Genomic DNA, 26,720 nt, shown 5'->3' with positions numbered 1-26,720 from the left:
TTCACAGTTATAACATCATATCCTTGAGTAGGCTCATGAGAGTATGTTACCCTCATGAACTTCATGTGTCCTCTGTGGGTATCGCAATAGGAAAAAACCTGTAGAGAAGTGCCACTCCAGGCTAGTGATTTCTAACATTTACAACTCTGTAGGGTATGTTGAAATACCCTAAAAAATCTCAGGACTTTTAAGGGTGGTAGGAGTATTGCAAAATCAGAAAAGAAAGTTAGGATTTCTTCTCTTGGCTGTACAACGACAGTGGAAAGACCTCTCATTTATGGGCAGTGCCTCCTCTCTAGTTACCTGTAAAGACCTATATATTTCATTTAAAAAATGCTGGCTTCCTTATGGAACATTTTGTCTTGGCCACTCAAGGAGCTGTATCTGGACAGAAACCTGTTCCAATTTATCCATGTGTAGCTGTAGGAATTTCCTTTGGGAAGAGTCTGTAGGAGCCAAGGTTAAACAAATGCATACTTTAAATTTTGAAAAACCTTCACATTTATATAAACTTTTCTTGCCTCAAAAAAGGCTTTTAGAATGATACTTTCTTTGTAAATCCACCAATTCTAATTACAACTTAAGGAAGAATGATAATAGTATACCTGAAGCAAACTCAAGACTGAAGACCTGGTACAAAAATAAAAATGGAGAAATGAGTCTATAATAATGTGTCTTACTTAAATATGCATTTTCAGGCACATCTAGGTTTAAGTTCTAGCTTTACCTCTTACTAGGTGTCTGATTGTAGCCAAGTATGTGTAAGTAATAATGTAGTATATAGCCTTAGATCAAGTGCAGTTTGTGTTGTTGACTTCCTGCATTCAAGTGCTAACTCGTACCTACTATTTGGGTACCCTTGGGCAAGTTTCTGAACCTCTCTCTCAGTATCCTCATTTGTGAAATGGGAGTAATATAAGCATATACTGCTTCATAAGGTTATTGTGGGCCTAAGAGAGTAAATACATGTCAAGTTCTTAGAACAGTGCCTCGCTAATAATCAATACTGAACATTTTAGCTACAATTATAACCATTTACCCAACTTGATTTTATAATTTCTTGTTTATATTTTCTGAATTTTTAACATTTAATTATAGAAAATAAGTGAAATGTAAGCGTACAAGAACAGCAAAGGATTAGTATAAAAATATAAAATCATGTTTCGCAAAATACCCTAGTATTAAACCTGTATTGATCTATAGCAAACTGATATTGCAACAGTAAGCTAGAAGAAACTTGGATAGTTCTAACTAGCAAATTATTCTTAAGTCCACTTTCAGACATACTATTCTTAATCCTCCATCTTTCACTTCATTGTTTCCCATTGGATAAAATAGAGAAAAACTTTATTTCTACCTGTTCTCAGAGCAGGTAGTAGTATCTTCCAAATCAGGACTCACTACAGATTTCTTGATAAGAGGTCACACACACACAAAAAAGGAAAATAAATCCTATCATGTACAATAATAGAGTTTACATGGTGATGATAAATACCCTGTTCTGTATTTATGGGTAAAGATGAACATAATTTACAACTGAGCATATCAATAAATTAATAAACAGCATCTCAAATGTTGGGACGCTATTATTCAGCAGTCAATTCTTACTTCGATCGACCAATTATATTTTTAGTTAGTTGTTAAACCTTACATGAAAAAAACTTATGATGACTTGAAACCACTTCGTGAAGTTTAAAACAGTTAAGTCCCCTTCCCTGTTTTTCTCATTAGCTTAATTATAAAGGGATCGCTAAAACACCAGAGATCGACGACCAATGGTCAGATGCATTAACCAGGGAACAAAGTTCCAAGTCTCCACAGCAAAAACTGCCTTTAGTATTGTCAACCTTTGACCTGTCCATTGTGCCACTCCTCCCCCTCATCTGGTTCTTGAGTTTTCACAGCTGAGGCTGCTCTTTCAAAGTTTTGCTGCTATCTTTAATTTTTGAGCATTTCCGTCCTCGGGGATAAGTGCTAATACCAAGACTGCGGTAAACAAAGCCTAAGTGGGGTGCACCGAGCAGGCGCCGCCTGCCTCCCACCAGTATACAACCTCATTCAACTTCCAAGGACTTGACAATTGAACTTCACTAGGAAAGCGGTTCCCAAGTCGGCGCCTGCGGAGCTTTCCAAACTACCAATGGCCAGAACTTCTTAGGCTTAGCTGGCGCGCTCTGGGGGCGCCCCCAGCACTGTCCCAGAGAGTGCAGGGGGCAGGGACACTTCTATTTACCGGTCTCCCCTGGCCCACCCTCCAACCACTGACTTTTATGATATAAACCGACGGAAATGCCAACTACAATCTCACCTCCTTCCTCCTCCTCCTCCTCCAGGGAGTTCATGCAGGGAAAGTAGCCGGCCAGTGCCTCGAAGGAGGCGGAGAGGCTGCTCCGGCTCTGGGAGCGCTGCATGGAGCGCCCCGCTGCGCCGGCGCCCCCCAAGCCCTGCCGGCCCATCTTGGACGAAGTCCCGCTTTTCCCGCGGTACAAGATACGAGGCGTCTTGGCAGCTGGGGCGCGGCGACCGCTGCGTGCCAGAGGCGGAGATGGTGCCGCGAGACCCTGGGGTTTTGACCCCTGCCTCCCTGGCCCGGCCCAGACCAGAAGTGCCTTTCTTGGCAGCCGGGACCTCCACTTTGTTGGGACGGGGCTAGGAAGAGGAGACCAAAGCCGTGGCGGGCGAGGACGCGGTTGCTCGCAGTCAAAGTCCGAGGTCTGGCCAGGAGGAAGCTGAGTATCCGGGAGGCTGTGGCTGCTGGAGTCTCGCCGCCCCCCGCTCGTAGGGAGATGCTGCTGATGCTGTGGTCCCCGCCAATCAGCAGCCGAAGCGGGGTGGGGTGGGGGAGGTGGCGGTGGCGCACCGCGGGCTCTGGGCTACTCTGGCCGGATGAGCTCCTGCTTTGTCCGCTTCTTCCTCCCGCGCGTGGTTAAGGCCAAACATTGTGATTAATTCGATGCAATTACTTTAGGCATCACAGATGGGCAATAGAACAGGCGCAGTTTCGATAGTCACTTTCCCTTTCCTCAGTTTCACATACCATATTAACACTCTTTAAGCATAGCCCGGAAATACTGAAATTCCCCCCCAAATCATTACACAAAGGTTTCCCAGTTTTGAACAAGTTCCACAAAAGCTCAGAATTATAGCTTTCATTTTTACCCTTCCTTTATTAAAAGGACAGAAAGTCAACAGAAGGGAAAAAAGTTTTTTTTAAACCATCAAGAGCCTGAAAAAGCACCAGCAATAAAAAGTACTATGGTATTTATCAACTTTGCTTTCATTTCATGAATTTCTAATGCATTCTTAATGCATTAAATAATCTGCTACCCGTGTTGCTAAGAATGACACTGAACTCCCCTAATGCTTTAACATCTAAACATAAGGTAACATTTTCTTAACATAAATTTGGAAGCAACACAGACATACCAGAAACAAAACAGTTTATTAAGTGAAATAACATGTCCCATTCTGCGAACTACAAATCTCTACCCCAGAACGTAAAGCAACCATAATTCCATTTTAAGAGGAGTCAGAAGACTGCCCCACTTTTTTTGTAACTTTAGACAAACCAGTCATTCACTCTGTTTCCTGTCTAGTGAGAGGTGACAAAGTAGCGTGCAATGATCCCAGTTGTAACCACATCAGAGCTTGAATGCTGGATATGTGTAATAGGGGATTTCAAAGTATTTTGCAGAATGTAAACTATATAATCTAAAATGATTCTTTCATACAATGAGTTTCCTGAGTAGTATACATGTACAGTTCTTTGCTCGATATACTGAGAGATTCAAACACTCATCAATTAATATTAATTAAGCTCCTAGAATATGCCAGGTACATTTGTAAACAGGACACAACAGTGATCAAAGCAGAAAAAAAATCCCTGGGAACTTACATTCTATTAGGGGGAGAGACACAATAAATCAGTAAATTATATAGTGTTAAAAAGGGGATCAATGTTAATGGAAAATTTTTAATTTAAGGGGTATGGGACAGTCTGCAATATAAAAAAGGGCTGTCAGCATGGATGGACCTGGAGAACATTATGCTAAGTGAAATAAGCCAGTTAGAGAAAGACAATTACATGCGATTTCACTTATATGTGGAATCTAATAAACAAACTGAATTAACAATCAAAATAGAGACAGACTCATAGATACACAGCAGGCTGACAGCTCCGGGGCTCGGGGGTGGGGGTGAGGGGCGGGCTGGCAGGATAGAGCAAAAAAGAAAAAAAGAGAAAGAACTCATGGACTCCACAACAGTGTGGTGGCTGCAGGAAGGGCAGGAGGTAGGTGGAGGTGGAAGAGGGTATAGGCAGGATAAAAGGCAATGGAAAAAATACAGTAAAAAATAAATAAAACAATACCAACTACCGTCAAAAATATAAATACATAAAATTTTAAAAAATATAAAGGGCTGTCAGAGCGGGCCTCATTTACTACATCTGAACAGAGGTTTCAAGAAGTTGAGGAAGTGCCCTGGCTGGTGGCTCAGGGGACTGAGCCCTGGCCTGTGAGCCAAAGAGTCGCAGTTCAATTCCCAGTCAAAGCACATGCCTGGGTAGCAGGCCAGGTCCCCAGTGGCGGCATGTTGAGAGGCAACCACACATTGATATTTTTCTCTCTCTCTTTCTCCTTCCCTTCCCCTCTCTCTCTAAAAATAAATAAATACAAGTTGAGGAAGTTAGCCATTCAGCCATGTGAGGAAGAGAGTGACTGAGGCAGAGAACCTTCAGCGCAATGGCCATAAGGTGTGACACTGGTGTGTCTGTGGAACAGCTGAGACCAGGGTAGCTGTAGTGAGGATAGGAGATTATAGAAATAAGAGGCTGAGATGCAAACAGATCACACATGGCTTTCTACGTGCGTTAACGATTTTGGCCATTGGACATCACGACTTAGAAGGTAAAAAAAAAAAAAAAATGCATACAACTAATAATCCTCTCAAATCTTTATAAAAATTAGTCAGCTTTCAGTGCAGACAAGATTACCATCACATAACAACTTTTGGTTGCTTAGACAGGATCATCCACGTTTTCTGCTTCTTTTTTCTGAGAGGCTTTGTGTTTTCTCATTAACATTCCTACAACTCTATCTCAGTTCAATTTTCTGTTTATTATTCACCTTCCTAAAATATCAGCATTTCAATAGAACACTGATAAAGCCAGGAATGCTATGAGTGCTTTTTCATACCTTATTGCTTTTATTCAGAGAATAAAAGTAAAATTTTCATTTTAAGAAAGAGAATCAAAGAGTTTTGGAAATTAAAAGTTCCTTATTGGCCACCTAATTAAAGAAAAGATTTAGTGAGTCACGACCACAACTTATTAGGTTTTAATCAACATTTTAAAAATGAAATGAAATAAAATATCAGAGTACAGTCACGTAGTTCCTCATCAGTTGTATTTCTGTTTCATGATTAAGTCTGCATGTGTGTGCATGTGCCCCCGTGATTACTGAGCTATGATCAAGAGGAACGCATCAAGGAAGAGGGGTTGGAATAGAGAAATCCCAGAAAAGCAATTTGGCCCAGGATTGCAGACTGCTCAGTTGGCATCCAGGGACATGATAATGAGGGCTGAGAGTCATTTTGGAAGTGGAGTATCTTGGGTTTCCAGGGACTGCATGGGGATACGGCCCCTAAGAACTGAATCAGCGGTCATGCCTGAGTTGTTTGCCCTGCCTTCTCGGGTTTGATACGACCTGGTTTTATACACCAAAAAGAGATTAGTCTGGAATCCAGATGCATCAATTTCTACATGAGCATCGGTTCTCTCTTGCAGTTTTGGAACAAGGTTGTCCTGGGAAGCTTTCTGAGGTTTTTTCCCTATGGTGAGGACCTTAGAGATATCAGTAAATGATGAAGGAATGGCACAGGAGGAGTAGGGAGAACTTGAGAAGACAGAAGAAAATCACCTTATTTCAGGAAAAAGAGCTTTAAGGAAAAAGAAGAGCGTTGACACACAGGTATCAGAGAGATGAACCACAATGACGGCCAGAGACCTCTAGTCTTCAATAACCTGTGGAATATACTGAACCTGTTGAGAAAATTTACAGTTCATTTTTTCATCCCATGCTTTTGTTTTCTTATATATAATAAATATTATATAAATAATATTTCTGGTTTAAATATTTTACCAAGTTTATTTATTATCCCTTACTCCATTCTAAGTACTATCATTCCCAAATAAATTTTAAAATTCATATAAAATATGAACTACTGATAAAAGATTGGAAATGTTATTCTTCCATATGAGAATATACATTCAAATGGTTTTGGATGTAGCTCACAAATGATGGTCCACTGTATAGTTTCATTAATTCTAGTATCATTATAATCCGCAGTATTCAAATTATTTTTAACTTTCTTATTCACTGAAAGATTAGAGAAAAGGGAGTCATAAGTACACACAACAAATTTCCTTCTAAAAGTAAAACGTGGCCTTGAAAAAAGATTTTACCATTGAATATAAAAATAATCTTTTTGAAGAAAAGATGTATAGAGATAGCTTGCATGTATTATCGTAGTGCTGTATGTGATGAACAGGAAACATACCCATCATGCAACTTAATTCTTACGTAAATCCTGAGAATGTCATAACTATTTCTTTTTTATGAGTGAGCTAGTAAAGAGTCAACAATATTAAATGACTTGCTTACCTAGGGTAAATTAGTTTATTTCTGAAATAGAGGCTTGGTCACTTAAGATAACACACAAAAAGGTCATTATGTGAAGCATTTACATAGGGTCTAGGCTGCAGATCCGTTCAGTCAGGAACATAGTTGTGCCTTTCGCAGTCTTGCCCTTTTCTGAGCTAGAAATGATGTAGGTGATGTGATGAGAATGCAAACTACTATCAAAGAGAAGAGAAGAGGAAGACAGTCCTTCTGAGAACTAGTGGGAAGAAGCAAATAGTAAGGTCCTGACATGGATATGCTAAAAAAGAAATAGAAAAAGTACTCCTATTGTTTGTTATTCTGCCACAATTTAGTGTTTTCCAATCAACCCAGAAATGGCTGGTTCCTGGAAAAGATAAGAGCTGCTCAGAGTAGATTGTAGAACCATGCTGCAGATTGAACCAGCTTCTTTCCCTTGATGTACATTTGTTCTTGGTAATACGGGAATTTGTCTCTACCTCAGTCTCCACAATGATGTCAATACCTTTGCCACTTTGGACGATTCCTCCTTACATTGGATATAGTTTTGGTTTGTTTTATTCAAACCAAGTTTCAAAATCCCAAAATTTATATATTTTTGCTGTAATAAGATATTTTTGCATTTAAGTCATGAGAGTTAAAATCCATGTAGTCAAGATTTTTACACTGACTTCAAATTGCTAAAATTACTTAATAGTCTTGGGAATTATCCTTGACTTGAATATAAAATTCAAAATATATAATCTTTTCTCCCATCCCTGGTTTAATGTCAATATGGTGCAAATAAACTGTAAGCTTTTGTAATTTCAGCTTTCAAAAGTATTTTTGCTGTTTACACAGATTTTAAAATTAAAGATGAATAGCAGATGTTATACTTTAGCAGTTGGTTAACCAAAAACTTTCACAAAGGTTGACAACATCAAAAGATGTTTAGGGTATGAAAAGATAAAAAGGAAGATTAAATGATTATTTCTGTAATGAAATTTATTATCATATTTGCCTTTATCTTATAACAGAAAATGTCCGTGGAAGTAAGCAAAATAATTTATTGATCAGGTTAAATAATAGTGGTAATATTTGACTGAGGAACAAAAGGGAAAAATTTTAAAGATCAAAGTCATGAATCCTAAAAGCAGAAGAGCTAGACAGTACAGGCAAAGAATTAATATTTGAATTCTATTATTAATTATGGCCCTTTATGTATAACGATAATGATGACAGCTAATGTTATATTCTTCATATACTTTGCTTCATTTAATTTTCATAAACACCCTATTAAGTAGCTACTTCTCATTTTACAGACAAGAAAAGTGATGCATATTAATTCAGTAAAGACATATTAAGTGCCTACTGCATGCAAGACACTATTCTCGCCACTGAGGGTACAATGAACAAAATGGATGAAGACTGCAACCCTCATGGATCTCATGTGCTGGTGGAATAATTTAAACTTACATCCTACTTACTATAGGCCAGGCTTTTTTCTAAACAACTTTACATACATCAACTCATTTTATAAACACACAATCCTATGAAATAAATATAATTAACATCTTCATTTTATAAATGAGAAAACTGAGGCACACTGAGAGTTAGTTTCCTGCCCAAAATCACATATATAACCTATTAAGAAATAAAATCAGGATTTTAACGCCCAGTATTATAAAATAATTGTCCAATGTTGTAAGTAGCAAACCCAAGGTTTAAATCCAGGTGTTACAATACTCTTAACTACTAAGTGACACTGCTTAAGGCAACCTCCTGATACCAACAATGGCAATGGGACTGCCCATAAAAACAGTTCTTTCATCTGTAACAAGGAACTTCTGGCATGGTAGTTCTTTTTACTTTTAGCATGGCTTTATTATTTGGCATATTTATATAAATCTTCATGTAGCTATCACCAGGAATCCAAAATTTTTAATAATGTCCTCAAGAAGTTTTAGAAGTCAGTGTACAAAAAGAAAGTCAGTGTAAAGATATGACTTTAGAAAGAATCACATGACCTCAACCTCCAGAGAAAATAGTAAATACACATTCATGAAATTTGTAATTTATTGGTAGTTGGCCATCCTCAAAATTATATTTCCAAAATGATATGGAGTCAAACTAATCATAAGCCAAACATTTTGGATAAAAAATACCAAATTTAGAGAAAGGATGTTCATACCTTCTAAATACATCTATACAAGTTTTAAAACAGTCATGTCAAATACCATTTTCAAAGAAAAACAAAAATAAATACTCATCAAAATAAAATGACCTATTATGCTAATAAGGTCAAGCATGATCCAAAGATAAGTTACAAATCTGTGGACAGACTAGAAAGAGTGACATGTAGAGAAACTTTTTTAGCACAAAAGGAAAGTGAGGTGCACGAAATATCAATGTAGTTCAGTCATTCAGATAGTTTCCTTCCTCATGTATGATGGCCTTCACACTTTCCTTCATTTCCTCATTCATTGAGCTATTTATTGGGCACCACATGTCAGACTACGAGGACCTTTGGGTAATATATGCAGAAGACATGGCTTAGGCTTTCAGGGAGCTCAGTCTGGTAATAGGAAGTAGGGAGGATAACAGACAAGAAAAGCAAATGCAACATAGTAGAGTAAGTAGCATATTTGTGATAGATTCTAAGCACTCTGGTGACGTAAAATTGGGAGAGAACAATTCCACTTAGATGGGCTAAGAAAAGGCTTCACAGAAGAAGAGAGACACCTGCACAATGTTTGGTAGGCAGAAAACAGGAGAGAAAGAAACTGAACACAGAAGTCTCTCTGACCTGACCATAATAACCACTATATATGCCTCTTCTGGATCTTTGGACCTGGGTAGGGTCAGGGCCCCTCACGAGGGTCTTTCATTTTCCAGTCCCCTAGGAAAGTGTTAGTAGCAAGGGTCACTTTCAAATGTGAAAAACTCCCTTCTCCAACATTCTGTTCCATTCTTCCTACCAGTGAGATAAGCTTATACAAGGTCTTCACAGTAATGTTAGAAGAGCATTCTCAAACACTTGAGAGAAAGAAATTTCTTCTACTATAATTCCCTTGAAATTCTAGATGAATATCATGTAGCAACTTCACATAGCATCATGAGATCAACAGCACTGTAAGGTTTTGTGAGAGTAAATATTCTGTACATTGTACACAGCAAGAGCCAAAAATTTTATGTAAGTTTTGGGTACCAATGCCAATATCTATGAAATATTTATAAAAAGTATATGATTTAAACGGCTTTATTCATTCATTATTAATTTATTAATTCACTGCTCATTTACTCTTTATACCACAGCATGACAGGAAGAACATTAGGTTTGCATGGAAAGCGGAGGGATTCCCTTAGCCCCAATTAAGCCTAGTTCCTACTTGCTCTTGTTCCTTCTATATTTTTTTACTGACAAGGCTTTATGTATTCACTTCAATATACATGGCAGTACAGAATTCCTTTTATTATCATTTTGTTTAACTGAATCATATATTGATTGGTTGGATAGCAATGGTTATATGAGGGACACCCAAAAGACTGGAATTATCTTCTGGAGATCAGGCCCCTTGTAGTACAGGCTTCCCCTTCTGGGTGACTGTTCTAGGAACCCATCTGTGTCAGTGTGTCAGCTGGCCTTGTTGTGGGAAGCTGAGTTTGGCGTCAGTGATTTTTTTTTTTTGAAGACTCTTTCAATGCGTTTGGCCATTTCATGACAGGTGATTTTTGAGTGCACCTGTCCATACCACACTGAGTGTTCGGCAGTTTTTGACCAAAAATGGCATGACCCCCGTGCCCCACCCTCCCTGTTCACCCGATCTTGTCTCTAGAGGCTTCTTTTTGTTTATTTACCTGGGTGAAAAAAAGTCCTCAAAGGGAATGTTTTGCCAGTGTGGAATAGGTGAAACAAAAAATGGCAGAAGCACTAAAAGGTGTCAAAATCTATGAGTTCCAAAACTATTTTGGGCAGTGGAAAAAACATCTCAATAGGTGTATTGCATCAAATGGAGAGTACTTTGGAGGTAACCAAAGTTTAAACATGTAAAAATAAATATACAATTTTTTATAAATAAATTTCATTTTTTGGGGTCCTCCCTCATACGTTGTTTATAGTACGTGATACCTTGCTAACATAAAATTAGAAAATTTAACGTTTTTCACAGATATCTTGACTTAACTGCCCAGTTGACTTTTAAGTTGCAGGCACCTTGTTCTTCATTTTATCTGAAGGCATAAGATTTATAATAAAGTCATTGAAAGTTGTTAAAAACCAAAGGCAGTAGAGAATATGGATTCTGTCAAAGCACTAAAAATTGCAAGATTTTAAATAGCATTTTGCAAAAAAAAAAAAAAAAAACCCAACCAAAAACCTTGAAAAACATTCATCTTAGACAGATGTAGGACAAATAGCACCTGGCTTGGGCAGAAGTGAACTGATGCCTGAAGGTAGTTCTATTCACAGCTCAGTGCACTGGGTAACCAGTGAAGATTGTGTGCAGAGTGGCCAACTTAGAAAGCAAAGCAAGCAACTCATGATAAGCTGACTCTCACTAAGGCACTCTGTTAAAAAGTGTCTTATAGTGACAGTACATCTGTCTTGTGGATATGAAGTTCATGTAGGAAATAACATAATAGAAAAAAACAGTACAGAGTAAACATATTTCCCTCTTAAAAGTCAATTCAAAACGGTTCCATCTATTATAATATATTTTATTTATACTCCCACAATAAGGTGAGAAGCTCAGGTCTAAAAAGAAAAGAAAAGAAAGGGGGAAAAAAAATAGAAGACTATTCCCCTGGGAAAACAGTCAGAGTGAGGTACTCTAAAAAATACAAGTAATTCCAAAGAAAGGCAAATCAGTACATGTTCTAGGTAAGGGAATATTTTGTAAGGCTTCTCCTTGACCATTGCTTTATACCTTGGATTCTCCTGTTTGGCAACTCCTACAACTCAACCTCATAATGAAGTAGCATTTCAAATCCCAACCTCCTTCCCCAGACTTGACCAAAAAATTGTAAAAAGACATCTGGGGTACACCCTCAAGTCTTGATGTATGATCTACAGTTAAAAAGCAACCAAATACACAAATACATGTATTATATTTAAAATTTGGCAAAACCATTTAAAAAGCTTTTCTCTGAAAATGTTTGTTTGCAGTCTAATATCATCATTTACCAGCATTTGGATATAGGGAAACTGTGGGATAGAATTCGGAGTATCTTTATTTTTCTCCGATACATTATTTATTCTTTATGATTATCTGGCATTGATCTACCATCTTTCAGCTTCCAAAACCATGAGAAATTAAATGTATTCTGTTTAAGCTACCCAGTCTGTCATATTTTATTATGGCCACCTTGGTAAAATAATATAATATGCTTTGAGATAAATTAAGTCTCCTATAATCTTTAGTTTTACATTGCTTTCAAAAGCTTTCACCAGTCTCTTTTTTAAAAATTTAAATAACTTACTTAGCATTATGTAGATCTATTCTCCATTTTTAACATCTCATACAATTTTGCTGTCTCAATAAACCATGTTTCTTTTTATCAAAGAATTTTAACTCCAAAGTAATTTTCCATAAATCAAATGGTATTTTCTAATTACTTCTGCTGTTTTAAAACTGGTTTTTCTACATCAATGTTGTATATTATGCTTCCAGTTTAAACAAAGATGAATTATTTATATAGTCTCTTAAAAAAGATACCTGATACTACATCTTTACATACATAAGCATTTAAGTTTCTTAAGGGCAGAGATTTTATTTTTTGTTGATGTTATTAGAATTTCCAGGGCTTACCACAATGATGAGGGCTTAGTTTGCTATTTTATCCAAATAAATTCTGATAAAAGAGCTGTTCATCACCAACAGGCACACTCTAATTCTTATTTAATTATTGTTTAAAAGAAAGTACCTTTAAATTAAAACTGCTAAAATCAGCTTCTGTGGTGAATGTGAATGAATCATCTGACTACTATTACTGTGGATTGTGGCTTTTAGAATTGATTTTTCTTCATTAGCATTCTAGATCATTATTCACAGATTACATTTTTTGATATTTAAAATGTTCTACAAAATGCAATTATAGCTTGTCCGATTCACCAAAGCAAATGATGACTCAAATACATCTTTCACACCTCCACTCATTAGGAAGCAAATCAAAATATTTCTTGCTTTCATCACCTGAAGTGTTGAGTACTATAAGTATAGCTATTTTTAAAGCACTGATACATTAAAAATTAACTGTATAATTTTCTAGCCACTTAATTAAATATACTAGAAATGTAAAATCTTGCATTTTTTAAAATGTCTTAATCCAATATCTTCATTTAAACCTGTGATGCTGAGTTCTTTACATCCTTAATTGTTCATTTGCTTCTATGACCATCTCCGTCTCCTAGATATTATTAATGACATATCAAATTGAAGTGAATTAAAGTTTGAGAATTTGGTGATTGTTGTGGAATAATATAGAAACTGTAAGCATTGTTACTAAATGAGTGTTGGAAGCATTGATCTACCTAGCAATTTAAAATTTCCATAAATCTAAGTATGTAGTTATGATCCTATATGTCATATATTTAAAATATAAGACAAAGCAAATATATTTAATTATGTTCTTAAAGTTATTTCAAAAGTAAATTCTTAGGCTGGGATTAAAACTTTGTTCCAGTACACACTGGCATAGTGATAAAAATGACTTGATGCTCGTACCAACTCAGATTTGACGATACATAGTGTAGGCATTTCTTCCTTTCACTTTCTAGTTCTTATGCCCTGTCCCCAGCCCTCTTTACGTGTGTGAGTTCTTCCACAGCCTGCCTGTTGGCATTTCTGCCTCCAGTCCCTCCCTTTCAATCCATCCTGGACATTTTTGCCAGGTTCATTTTCCTAGAACAGGTTTTTTCCTAAGGAAAACAACAAAGCAGCAAACTCAGTGAGTTGATAGTACAAAATCTAATCTACCAATTTTGGAATTCAGGGCTTCCAACCAAAAGACGTCACAATTTTATCCCCACTCTTTGAACACAAACAGCTTTACTCAAACTTCACTACTCTATTCACTGCTCCCTGCTCCCCCTTCCCCCGTCCTCAGCACACTTTTCATTTCTTACTTCCCTCCAGTTCCATTTATCAGTAGGACGTGGAATGCATCTTCTTGTCCAAAGCCTCCTGTTTGCTATGCTAGAGCTAAGTGCTACCGGGACCATTCCTTTATTATGAGGCTCGAAGCTATTTGATTCCTCATACCTTTAGTCTCTGGACCCTTAGCATCATAACACAGCTTCTAGTCTGACTCTGAATATTGCCATTTCTAGGATATTTCTTTGTCATGCCCATCCTCGCTTCTTTCACTAAGTAGGGCCCAGGTTTATCACGTTCCTCTTGAAAGCAAATTGTAGACTGCAAGTCAGGACGTGGGCTCAGCTCTGCAGTATCTACATCACCCAGTTCAAGCTTCCTTCCTCCCAGCCCTAGGGTTAGGAATGAATTCAAGGTCTTGCAAATACAAAGCCTGTTAAAGACACCACTGTATGTTGGTCACAGAATGCCCACCTGCACCTTTGTTTATTGATGCACTGTTCATCCCTCAATATTCATTTTAATTTCTCTTCAACCTAAGTTCTTTCCAATTTATCCTTCAGGAAGCCAGGTGATCTATTTAAATAGCAAGTTAGTCCATGTCACTGCTTTGCTTAAAAACTATGCAGTGGTTTCCCTTCCCTTGGCTTCTATCTTTATCTCTGGCTTCTCCCCGTCTCTCACTCCTAGCTCCAGCATGTTTGTGAAGGCGGGGTACCTGGAGTGCTTTCTTCTCTGATTTTCTCTTACCTAGACATTTTCTACACGTATGTTCAGGTATCTCCCAGGGAATGATTCCTAATCTCCCTAGGCAGATGCCCCTCTCTGAGATTCAATACTCTGGAGTCTGTTTCTATCACACAGTATTCAAGCTATATTACAATTATATTTATTCATTCATTGATTCATCAATTATTAATATTGATTATGGGTCAGACACTTTTTGTGTCATGAGCTAGATATTCAATAAATGGTTTTTGCTAATGAATGAGTGAATACAGTCAACTATGAACTTTAAGAGGAACACTATTGTTTCATTTGTTTGATTTTATTTCCATTCACCCTCATGTCCCCACCTTATATCTAGCAGTATTTTATGTGTAGTGATACCTCAAAAACATTTTCATTTGAGTTAATTTTGCATTTGGTCTTGATATAAAGGTGTTTTGGGGAAAAATCATCATTGATTATAAATCACCATGAAGATTTGGAAAGTTATATGATCATACAGTATAAATAATACCCAATAGTATTTGTAAACTCTGAAATCTTAACTGCTCATAATTTTGGTAAGATATTTGCAGAAAGATCGCTCCAAAACATGAATTTGGGAGGTCTGAAGTTACAGAAGAATCACATGCAACAACAACAACAAAAAAAACCCTACAAAAGTAGAATATATGAGCATTTTGTCAATCTGAAAAAAGAGAGTTCTTATAATATTAGTATTTGCTACAGAAATTTATTCTAAGCAGGCTGGGAAACAATGCAGCTACTGTGACAAAGGACATTTAAAGACCTTCACAGCCTGTAGGAACTATGGTCATACTGCTTAATGGTTAAGAGTCTTACTTTAAGAGGCTCTGGATTCTTCCAGATTTTACCCAATCCCAATCATAATAGAAAAAAAAAATCTTCCAGATAACAGATATGAAGATTTTTGTAATATCTCACACCAAAGAAGGGATTAATAACAGAAAGTCTTGAAAGCCAGAAAGATTAAGATATAAACCCCAATAAAAAATATAAATTGTTTGGAACAATTTATATAAAAGCAAACAAAAAAATTGATAAGTATGAAAAGATTTCCAAACTCATTAGTTATAAGGGAAATGCAAGTTAATACAACAATGAGGAATTACTCATTGCTATTATCGCTCATGCTAATAACAGAAATACTGATACTAGCATATTAAAAATTAGGAAATGATGCCAATTGTTGACACGGATGTTGCGATTAGAGACCCTTCTACACTGGTGGTGGGAAAATAGACTAGAGCAGGCGGTCTGGTGAAGAAGGGGGCAGAACCTGGCCAAGTTAATTAAACACACACTGAACAACTCAATAAATCTAGTTCTGGGTATATTTAGATATATGTAAAAAAATTCTCATCCAGGCTCATGAGGACAGATATATGAGGATATTCATTTCAGTGCTATTTGTGCATGCAGGAGTTGCAGTATATCTGATGTTCAGCATTGGAAGAACAGAGAGAAAAAATGTGGTAAATGCATACCATGGAGTACTATGCAACAATGAGAAATGCAGGACTACAGGTAACACACACATGTTCTGAGAACTATAATGCTCAACGAGAAAAGTAAAAAGACAATGTATATTAAAAATGCATGCATAAATACATACGTAGAAACAGTAATGCACATTTTACAAGAGCACGCACATACACAGAAGGTATATATTAAACATACTAAAATAACTATTCTAACAGAGGGAGGGAGAAAAAAGGGGATTAAAGGGAAGTAAATAAGGAGAGTGAGCGAGAGCTGAGACTCTTCACTCAGTGTGGACCTGTGTGACCCCTCTCCACCCTGTTCCTTGAGTGTTTATTTGTATTGCTCCCTTTCACCCACTTCAAAGTGTGAATACACGTTAAATGGCTTTACAGCCATAATCTACGTGATGGTGGGCACCACGTGTCTGTCATTCACTGCTGTATCCTCAGTTCCTGGTATCATGCTTGCACACAGTAGGTATCCAAGGAACATTTATCAAGGGAATGAATGGACATATAAGTTTATGCTGGGCTGGCTCATCTGAAAGAAAATCAAAAGCTGAACTTAAGATCTTTTAAAAAAAAATTCCACATGGATCCTTTCAGTGTTAAATTCCAGGTTTCATCTCAAGAAAGGTAAGTTCTTATATTTCACTCAAGTGAAGTAGATAGAGCAACAATTTTGTTTTCAGTAATACTCATATTTGGCAGTTGCTGAACCAGTTTTATATTAGGTAATACATTTAAAGTGGGAAGAATAAAGATTTTTGTGTTCAACTTTTTTTATATCAGAAGGCTAAAGAGATACTACTGTTCAAAAACAAGAATTTTTTTAATGTTAAAACTTAAAGTATGCATATTATAATTTTCATACCAAAATAGATTTTTATGATCTCTTACACTGGAATTTCTTAGTCTCAAATGTTATCAAGTAAGTTTTCCTTCTGGCTGTAATGTAACATTATAAATAATTCATAACAGCACTTTACCTATCAGTTTCTCAAAGTATGCATTTTCAAAGTATTTCACTTAAAACTAAATAATGTACTGCCAGAGAGATATATTATACTGAGAAATGGCTCTACCATTTCAATGCAATACTCTTGATCCTTGATTTCCCCATCATAACTCATAAATGCCTGTTCACAACTGCCTGCGATTGACAGAACTCTTACCAATGAATTAACCTGTCAAAAAAAAAAACCCTTTTTACTACATCACCTATCTTCCTTTTTATAATAAAGCTATATTTTTTGGCTCATACATATTATAATGAAAATTTTCATTATGCTTAATTCTCCTGGCAACAAATATTTTTCTAGCATAATTGCTCTTGTTGAGAAATAAATTTATTTTCCAAGTCACAGGATAATTTACTTGAATAGAATTTTGCCATAGATCTATACTGATCAGCTCTAAACTAACAAATCTTCATTGCACCATTTGATTGCTTATTATTAACAGGTTAGGGTTAAAGACTAATTAGTGCAAAATAATTTGCACTTACATAATAATTTCTTTGGAATGGTTAAAGCTTCTAAATAGTTTTTTTTGGCTTTTGTGTTAGATGTAATTTTCAATATCCTCCCCTCTAAACCTCTTTAGCTCTTGGTCTTGAGCTCAGTTGTTTCTTGGAAAAGCATAGAACTCACTCTAGTAGGCACAGTGCCTCAATTTACTAAATCCCTACTGACCTGATGAACCAATGTCCTGAGACACATGTACATGGAATAGCTGAATTAGAAGATTGGTTTTCACAATTAAGAAGACTATGCTGATTCATAAAAATGGGAATTTACAAACACCTACATTTTTTCCCCCAGGAGTCTATTCATTTCATAGGCAGCAGCTGTGGTACAACCTTTACAAAAGATAAGAACTGAAATGATAGGCTTGATTATTACTGTCTTGAGTAGCCCACCATAAGTGTCATAGGAATAGAGACTATGTTTCTATTTACAGATCAACTTTTTTAAGTAGCAAATAGTTAAAAATAGATCATGCTAAAAGAAAGACTCCAAAAAAGCAAAAAGAGACAAAGTCTTTGTCTCTTCTGGTCAAGAAACGATTGTATAAATTGATTGATTAATACACTGTATACTACTTCCTTTCCCTACCGTTTTGCATCCCAGAAAAGGAAGAGATTAAAATGAACTCACAATAGGAAAAAAAAAAAAGATTAAATGTAACATTCTTCAAATGTTTGAGAAAAGGAGACAGTGGAGGAATAGGCCTTTTTAATAGTTGTAAGCCACTACAATAATTCAAAAACTGATAAAAGTAAATGCATCTTTCTTATTTTTAATGGTGTGAAATGATCCGTGAAATGGTGGAGCTGTCAAGTGCCCAAAAAAGTCAATGTGCTGTTAGGCTGCCAAAATAGATGCATAATCTCAAATCCATGGGAATCAATACAATCACCGTATACTTAGAACCTCACTCACTTTTCAGTGCTCAATTTAAAGAGAAATATAGGCAAACTTGAATACATTTGGAAAATTTGAATCCAAGTATTTGAAGACTTAAATAGTAGAGAAAAAAATGGTAGACTCAAAAGGAAACTCAGGTAGGACATCAGAACTTTCTTTACAAATATGAAAAATTGTCATATAAGAGTTACATGAGTCCTAACAGTAGAACTAGACCAACAGATAAAAGTTATAGAGACCCAGATTCAAATCATATTGAAAGCTCTTGGAAAGATGGAGTAAGAATCCTTTTCTTTAAGTAGTGAATTCCTGGTCACTGAAGTGTTTAGCATAAGCCAATGACGCTTGAGGATAATATATCAATTATATTAGGATTATATATCAATTATATTAGGATATATTGAGGATTCAATCAGCAAATGGGTAATTAGATCAGATGGTCCCTCCCAGTTCTGGTATTCTGTGATCTCTGAATCAAAGTGATTATTGACTTTTTTCTTTAATTTTCTTTTAAATATACGGTGACGCCCAATCCCCCTACCCTCTGCCATGACATTCCAGGCTGGCCTCTTCTCAGAACTCCAGACTCATAAAACAACCATTTGTAATCTTTATTATATTTTTAATATATTTATATATATTTTTAAATTAAAAAATAATTTCAATTACAGTTGATTTTCAATGTTATATTAATTTCATGTGTACAGCATAGTGGTTAAACATTTATACAACTTACAAAGTGATTTCCCCAGATAAGTCTAGCACACCTGACACCACAGTTATTACAATATTATTGACTATATTCCTACACTGTACTTTATATCTTATGACTATTTTGTAACTGGCGATTTGAACCTCCTAATGCCTTCACATTTTCTAATCAGCTCCTCAACCCTTCTCTTTTCTGGCAACTGTCAGTTTCTTCTCTGTATTTATGAGTCTGTTTCTGTTCTGTTTGTTCACTTATTTTGTTTTGTAGATTTCACATATAAGTGAAATCATATAGCATTTATCTTCCTCTGACTTAATTCATTTCACATAATACTCTCTAGGTTCATCCACGTTGTCAAAATAATGACTTTTTCCTTTGTCTTCAGAGATTCAGATTAAAAGTTGACTTGTTTCATAATTTAATAATTAACAAAAATACATACTACCTAAAATTATAATTTTGGAGCCATTATTCAGCATTTTTGGGAGAATTCAGCATTTGTTGATTGAATCTTGTATCATCTTCAAGAGTCATTGACTTACAATAAACACCTTAGGGACAGGGAATTTCCTAGTTAGAATATGTATATTTTAAATGTGTGTGTATATTTGAACAATATACATTTCAAATGTGTATATTTAAAATATACTTGGAATATGCTCATATATGTGTTGCATATAAGTATACATATTTGGAATATATATATTTGAAATATATATATATACACATTTGGAATATACTTGTACATTAGAAAACATTTTTCTTTCTTGCTTTCCTCTGGTGATTTCACTCTTTTAGACATCTAGAGAAATAACAGGTCAGTTCAACAGCAGAAAAGTGTCAGATTATCAGAAGTAAAGAGAAGCACCTATGCGTGTGTACATTCTGTTCTTATACCCAGGCCAGGAAAATGGACCGATGACCTAATGACAAAAGCCTAATAACTATCTTCTGTCAGAGACCTAAGTATTTAGGTGCTGCCATGTTTCTCTAATGCCAAAGCTTTAAATGTTTGATAAAGAGAGAAAATGCTCTTTTCCAGTTTCTTCTTCTCCTTTTGAAAACTCACTGGAGGTTTTGTTTTGTTTTGTTTTGTTTTAATTCTCATAGAAACAGCTATCCTGCAGGATAACTTTATGAAAAAGTCTGCCTGTTTACTGTTTTTTAAATAAATAATTGTTACACAGCCAGTTCACAGTCTATTTTTGAAAGACAAAAACATAATTTACAAAAAGCTATTAAAGAAAAGAAAGATTGAGTCATTTGTAGACATCGGTTAACCAGTGGAGATACACTTTTGAAAGGCTCGTATTTGTAATTTACAAGAGTAGTCATGCTCACTAGCAGTCTTAGTCCATACAACTGCTGATATTTTCTTCTAAGAATATTAAAAATATATAATTTTAAAAGTGACATGTTTATTATAAAAAACCTAAAAAATACTAAGAAGTCTAGGAAAAAAATATTCTCATACTTTCACTCCCTGAATGAATAAAACTATATTTTGGTATATTTATCTGTAATTAAATATAATGAAAACTGAATCATACTTTATAATTTTATGTTCTTTTAAAAAAACTTACATATTGTAAGCCTTTCCCACACATATAGAGCAAACTTTCATTGGGATACCACATCTCTTCAAAACATCTACTAAAATATTAACTATTCCATTATATCTGACTTGCTTGATAGATTTTTAGTGTTTCATGCATAGGAAATGTATGTCTTATTTGTATTTGATTATCTAGGATATAATGCCTGGCATATAATGGTGTGTAGATATGTTTGTTATTTACTCTTTGTGAGTTGAATACATAGCACTTAAAATTAACCTACTAATAAAGGAAAACACCTGAAACGGATACTGGGAATCTTAACTCAGGATAGCACTAGATAAAATTTTAGATAGTATCAACTCTATACTTAGACGATTTTATACACACACATGGGCACACACCTTCTTTATCGAAACAAACCACTGAAAATCCTACCTCTTTCATGGAACTTTTCCTGACAAATGGGGTATCAAGTTGAACTCTTCTTTCTGTAATTTTCATTATCAACCACTAAGCATTGTTTATTGAACAGATGTGTTAAGCTCCAATTCCAATTCTATCAACACAACCATTTTGATGACTCCTAGACACCCTATTTTATATCTGTGGCCCAACCCAGTCCCCTAAACTTTAGACTGGTCTATCAGCTGCTTCCCAGCTACCTCCACAAGCATCTCAAAAACTATCATTTCCAAGATGGAAATGGTACTTCTCTCCTTAACTGCATTCCCTGTTTTGATAAATTCTTCCACTATCACTGTGAACTAAATTGCATGTCTCCCTCAAATTTATTTGTTGAAATACTATTCCCCACCGTATCCCCCTATCTATCCCCCTGTCTCTCTCATTAGAGGGTATATCAAGAAGGCAGCTGTCTGTAAGCCAGGAATAGAGCCCTCACCAGAGAACCAAATCAGCTGGCACCTTGATCTTGGACTTCCCAGTTTCCAGAACCGTGAGATATAATTCATGCTGTTTAAGCACCCAATTCATGGTATTTTGTATGGCAGCTCTAGTAGAATAAGACAACAACTAAATCTATCACATAAACCTAAATATGGAAAACTTTCTTGACATAACCTCACTCATTCTTCACACCTAAATGTCTGTAGTGTAGTTAATGTTATTGTACCAGTTGAGGTTCCCTGTTTTGGTATTATAGTGCTGCATATATACAGGATGCTACCACTGAGGGGACCTGGATGAAGGATATACAAAACATTCCATATTATTTTTTAAGTTCTTGTGAGTTCATAATTATGTCACAATAAAAATGTTAAAAAATCCTTCTGTATTATTTCAATGTCTAATAATAAGAACTTCTGAAAAAGAAATGTGTGATGTTGGAAGGTATTTGCTATTAAGAGAAGCATTTTATATTCAAGTCCAGTAACTTTCATCAAAGTAAAGGTTTAAAGAGTCTGGCTAGGCTTACTTCTACAAAATATCATGATTCCTAAATAATAAATAATATACCTAAAATAGAATTACATTTACTTATTTAATTATTGACAAATATCATTTACAGTAATTCATTAAAAAACCCTTTACCCAAATAAATGAACTTCATATCTTCAAAGAAAACATTAAGAAATACACAATGTGTTGCTTTTAATGTTAAAAGCAAGAGATTTAGTTTTCAAGTAGGTACATATCTAAATAGAAATAGCTACACTTCTAAGCTAGATTTGAACGAATCTAGTGATAGAATAAAAGACTCCAGCTTTGAAATGTTCAGTCCACCTACAGGTTTATTTTCTTAGGTTATTTTAACTCTGCACTGATATTTCACTAACAGCAGGAAATTCTTTGTCTATGTTCCCTGAGATTTATTCTTAAACACACTATAGATTATCATTATTATATTGTTCATACTATAAGCACTGAATAGAAATTCTCACAGTGAAGAGGAACTATTCCCGAACAACACACCAAAGGACTAAGTGCCTACGTGAATTCTTTTGGAATTTACAAGAACATATATTTCCCACACTTACATTTCTGCCAAAAGTTTGCCTCATTAAGTTTATGAAGGAAAAGGCAAGAATCATGTAATAACTTTTGTAGAGATTACCTTTTCTCCAAAGGCAACCACTTGATTTCCTCTGAGAAAGCATATTAAAATTATTTAACTTGAGAATTGAGATGAGTATTAGAGCTTTGTTCTAATTCTTAGTCTACCAATTCTATTTCTTCCCATGTTTTCTTTTCCCCAGACCTTGCTGTGGAAATAGGTTCTTTCTTCCATTTTCCTTCAAGGTATTTTTTTCCTTTGAATAATATTCTCTCCTAAATTTTGGGAACACCAGCAAATTGCTGGAATCATGCTGGCATATGGCTTTTTCAGGCTCCAGAGGCTTTTTTTTTTTTTATCCTGACCTGGTCCTGGAATAAGTAAAAGGCCAAGGAGACAGAAAATTAAATATTCTCTTATACAGATAAGGAAAACACCTGACCTTATGTGGAGAACCTTTCTGCCCTGCAAATCAGCAATCTATGAGTAGAAAAGGCCTAAAAGAACAGGGTGTATGTGGTGAGGGCATTAAGGCCACAGGCTAAATATACCATGAAGAGCTATTGGAATTTTGAGGATGGAATAACATTGGTTGTCAGCCCTGTAAACAAAGGGAATTACTTTTTCTCCACCTCTGAATCCCTACCCCTGTAATTCTAGCAATGCTAGAAATGAGACCCCTGTAAATAGAAACAGACTCATAGACCTGAAGAACAGACTGATGGTTGCCAGAGGTGAGGAGGGTGGGTGACTGTGTGAAAAAGCTGAAGGGATTAAGAAGTACAAATTGGTAGTTACCAAATAGTCATGGGGATGTAAAGTACAGCACAGGGAATATAGTCAATAATAGTGTGATAATCGGGTATGCTGCCAGGTGGGTACTGGAAATATCAGGAGGAACACTTTGTAAAGTACATGATTGACTAACCACTGCGCTGTACACTGAAACTAATACAAAATAACATTGAACGTAAACTGTAATTAAAAAGTAAAATTTTTAAAAAAGTGTGGTAGAAATAAGTATAACTAAGAAGATATTTAGTAAGAAAACAAAAAACTTGAACCGTTACAAATTTATATCATTTGGAGTTTAAACAAAAATCTCTTCAATCTCTACTTATATTTCCGTAGTTGAAAGCTCTCTTTTAGTTTAGTGTTTACTGTTTGCATGAATGAATTTTGCCAGGACTTTTGGCTACAGAGAAAACCAGCCCAGGCAAACCTGGGATGAATGGCCTTTGGCCCTTGGGAAACAACGCCTGTATGTTATTTAGTCATTAGTTATTTGCTCTTCATTAGAATCAGAAAAGGATGAAGACTAAAAATGACAGCTTTGAAAGGTTACAGACATCAGAGGTAATTAAAAATTTATACCCAACCCACAATTACCAGAAAGGAGAATCATAAAAGTTTAATAAATCATTTTTGTATACTATGAAATATAATTAATTATTGGCTTAAGCAAGATTTTATGCTATATTTTCAGGGGTTATTGAGTTAAAATTAGGTTACTAACATGAAATGTAAATGTAACTAAAGAAATTTAAACACATTTTCATTTATTTATGCACATAAAAAGATATAATCAAAGCAACTATGCTTCATGCAAACCAGGTTTCCCACTGGAAATATTTTACAACTCATCAGTCAAGACAGATGCTAGCTATTACTATCAGTATACCTGAAATAACAGAAGTAAAACAAAAACTCTTCCACGGACCATGATTTTTCTGTTTATTTCTTCCCTATCATAAATTCAGGCTAGAATCTGACTTCTTAGCATATTCAGAGTTCCTAAACACAGTACTTTTCAAAAGGAGGTAGACGAATCTCAGTTGACATGTTTATTACTTCCACAAATCAATCTTTGATTTACCAAGGATTTCTAAAAGTACAAGGTCTGTCCAGAAAGTATCCAGCCATGTGCTATGAAAAATAGAGGCATTTATTGAGGAAGATACAAGACACTGTACATAGGACAATGATGCCTCAGCTCCCTTCAAAATAGGCACACTGGGACCTCACGCAGCTCTCCGAGCATCTCTTCCACTCTCCAAAACACTCTGCAAAATCCTTTGTTGGCATCATCATTAGCTGCTCTGTCGTATTTTCCTGAATCTCATTGATGGTCTGAAATCTCTTCCTTTTCAATGGAGACTTTAGTTTTGGGAAAAGCCAGAAGTTGCAGAGCACCACATCTGAGCTATAGGGGGGCTGAGTCACCTCGGTCACCGATCTTTCGTGACTGCAGCCAGTACACAGTCAACATTCTCAGGTGGTCTGCTTGTTGCAGGCCTTCCAGAGTGTGGATCACTTTCAACAGATTCTCAACCATCTTTGAAGTGTTTGTGCCACGCTTTTATTTCTGCTGCACTTATTGCATCATCCCCAAAGAGCCTTCTGAATCATCCAAATAGTTTCTGCAGAGGAATGTTCAAGCTTAATGCAAAACTAGATGCAGATTCACTGCTTTACTTGCTCAGTCATTTTGAATGCGACGGCCACACAGTGCACATGCTCACTCAATGGCATCTACTGTGGCCATTGACTAGTACAGTGAAGCTGTCATTGTTCGCACATGGACATTTCAGTCCACTCTCCCTGGCTGCCAGGTTATATCAATATCACGCAAACCCTTCTCATTATATTAACAATGGCTGGACTTTTTCTGGACAGACCTCATAGATCACATTATTTAATTTTTTACTGAATGTTTTAGGATTAACCAAAATAAAGTAAGAAGTAATTCAATAGCACTACTACTACTACAACCGCTGCTGCTGCTGCTACTACTAAAGACCACTCTAAACTTCATTGGTTTATTTGGAAACACTACCCAACATAGATATTAAATGAGAAATTGTGAAGACTTAGGACTACAGTCAGTGAGAGCTTTCATCTTGATACTATCAGAGAAAGTATTTATAACCAATAAGGCAAGTAATATCTCTCACATTATCCAATAAAAGTACTAAGCACTGTTTTAGATGTCATGAGGTAGGTAAAACAGTTAAAAGAAATGGTATTTTCTCTCCAGAAGTTTTTAATCTAGCTGACTTATTAGTAAGTCAAATTACATAAAAAATAATAACACACAAGGTTAACCGTAGATACTTTAAGAATATAATTTAGAGAAACGATGGAGTCTTTGCACTTGAGAAGCATATAATCTAATTCAGTATGAGCAATCTAAGGAGACTGAGATTTGAGAAAACACAGGGCCTCAGAAACAATGTGCCTTAATTTCAAGTCATAGCATAGTTACCTTGTTTTTCTCTGGTGCATAGTTAACCTGTTTAAAAAAAGTACATTACAAATGTTTTCTATAGATCCCAGGTAGACTACAAGTTATGACATAGATAGCACATTGTTTCTTGTTTGTTTTGGACACTTTCCATGTTTTCATAATCTTCACAGATTATGTTCATAAACCCAAAAGGTACTTCAATACCAACTAAAGAAACAGTAGTTTTCTCCCTGTAGATCCCTATAATATAGGACTGCTATTGAGTGTTATAGGAAATTTTATCAAAAAGGTTTCTTTCACAGTTTTGAACTTCAGTCTAGACTTTAAAAGATATATATATATGTATATCTGCAGAACTTAGACTACTTACGGCTTTCCCCAAAGTCTTTTAATAGTGAAAATACATATAACTAATGAGACTATCAAATACAGACTATAGATTTAATTGTATTACACCTCATTAAACTTCGTTATGGTAAAAATTGTGGATCTCACCTCCAATAAAATCATATTCTTTTATATTTGATGAGATTTCCAGAATTTAATTTTTAAATAACTATACGTAGTATTTCTTAACAATTATTACTATATTCCTTGAAAACTCAGGTTGTTCTCTTTTTAAAAAAGTGAGTTTATTTTCAAAATAATTCTTTTCATGATATTATGAAACCTTGCATTCTGGTGTAAATAATTATTTTAGTATGCATAATTGTCTAACTTGAGTGTTAATCTTATTAGCCTTAAAAACCTTTAAAAGAGTTTCACCTTTGTTTCTATTTACTTACATTACTGATTT

The 26,720-nt window shown here is 35.5% G+C and overlaps 1 protein-coding gene across 19 annotated transcripts in view; it reads right to left on the bottom strand.

The window, feature by feature from the left end:
- The window catches only part of RIMS2 (regulating synaptic membrane exocytosis 2), a 473,698-nt gene that overhangs the window by 25,916 nt on the left and 421,062 nt on the right, over nucleotides 1-26,720 (bottom strand). The window contains exon 1 of one of the 19 annotated variants that reach the window (XM_054590371.1): nucleotides 2,309-2,733. The exons of the other annotated variants lie outside the window; for them this stretch is intronic. Coding sequence (XP_054446346.1) covers nucleotides 2,309-2,456 — 148 coding nt within the window. The 5' untranslated portion in view covers nucleotides 2,457-2,733. Of the gene's footprint in view, nucleotides 1-2,308; nucleotides 2,734-26,720 lie in introns of those variants that run through there. 19 annotated transcript variants of the gene reach the window in all.

Source organism: Pteronotus mesoamericanus, unplaced genomic scaffold (genome assembly GCF_021234165.1).
Source record: "Pteronotus mesoamericanus isolate MK-2021 breed Mesoamerican mustached bat unplaced genomic scaffold, CSHL_Meso_final scaffold_174, whole genome shotgun sequence".
In the NCBI taxonomy this organism is placed as follows: domain Eukaryota; kingdom Metazoa; phylum Chordata; class Mammalia; order Chiroptera; family Mormoopidae; genus Pteronotus; species Pteronotus mesoamericanus.
The sequence above is the reverse complement of the archived record's forward strand: the minus strand, read 5'-3'. Positions and strand labels throughout refer to the sequence as shown.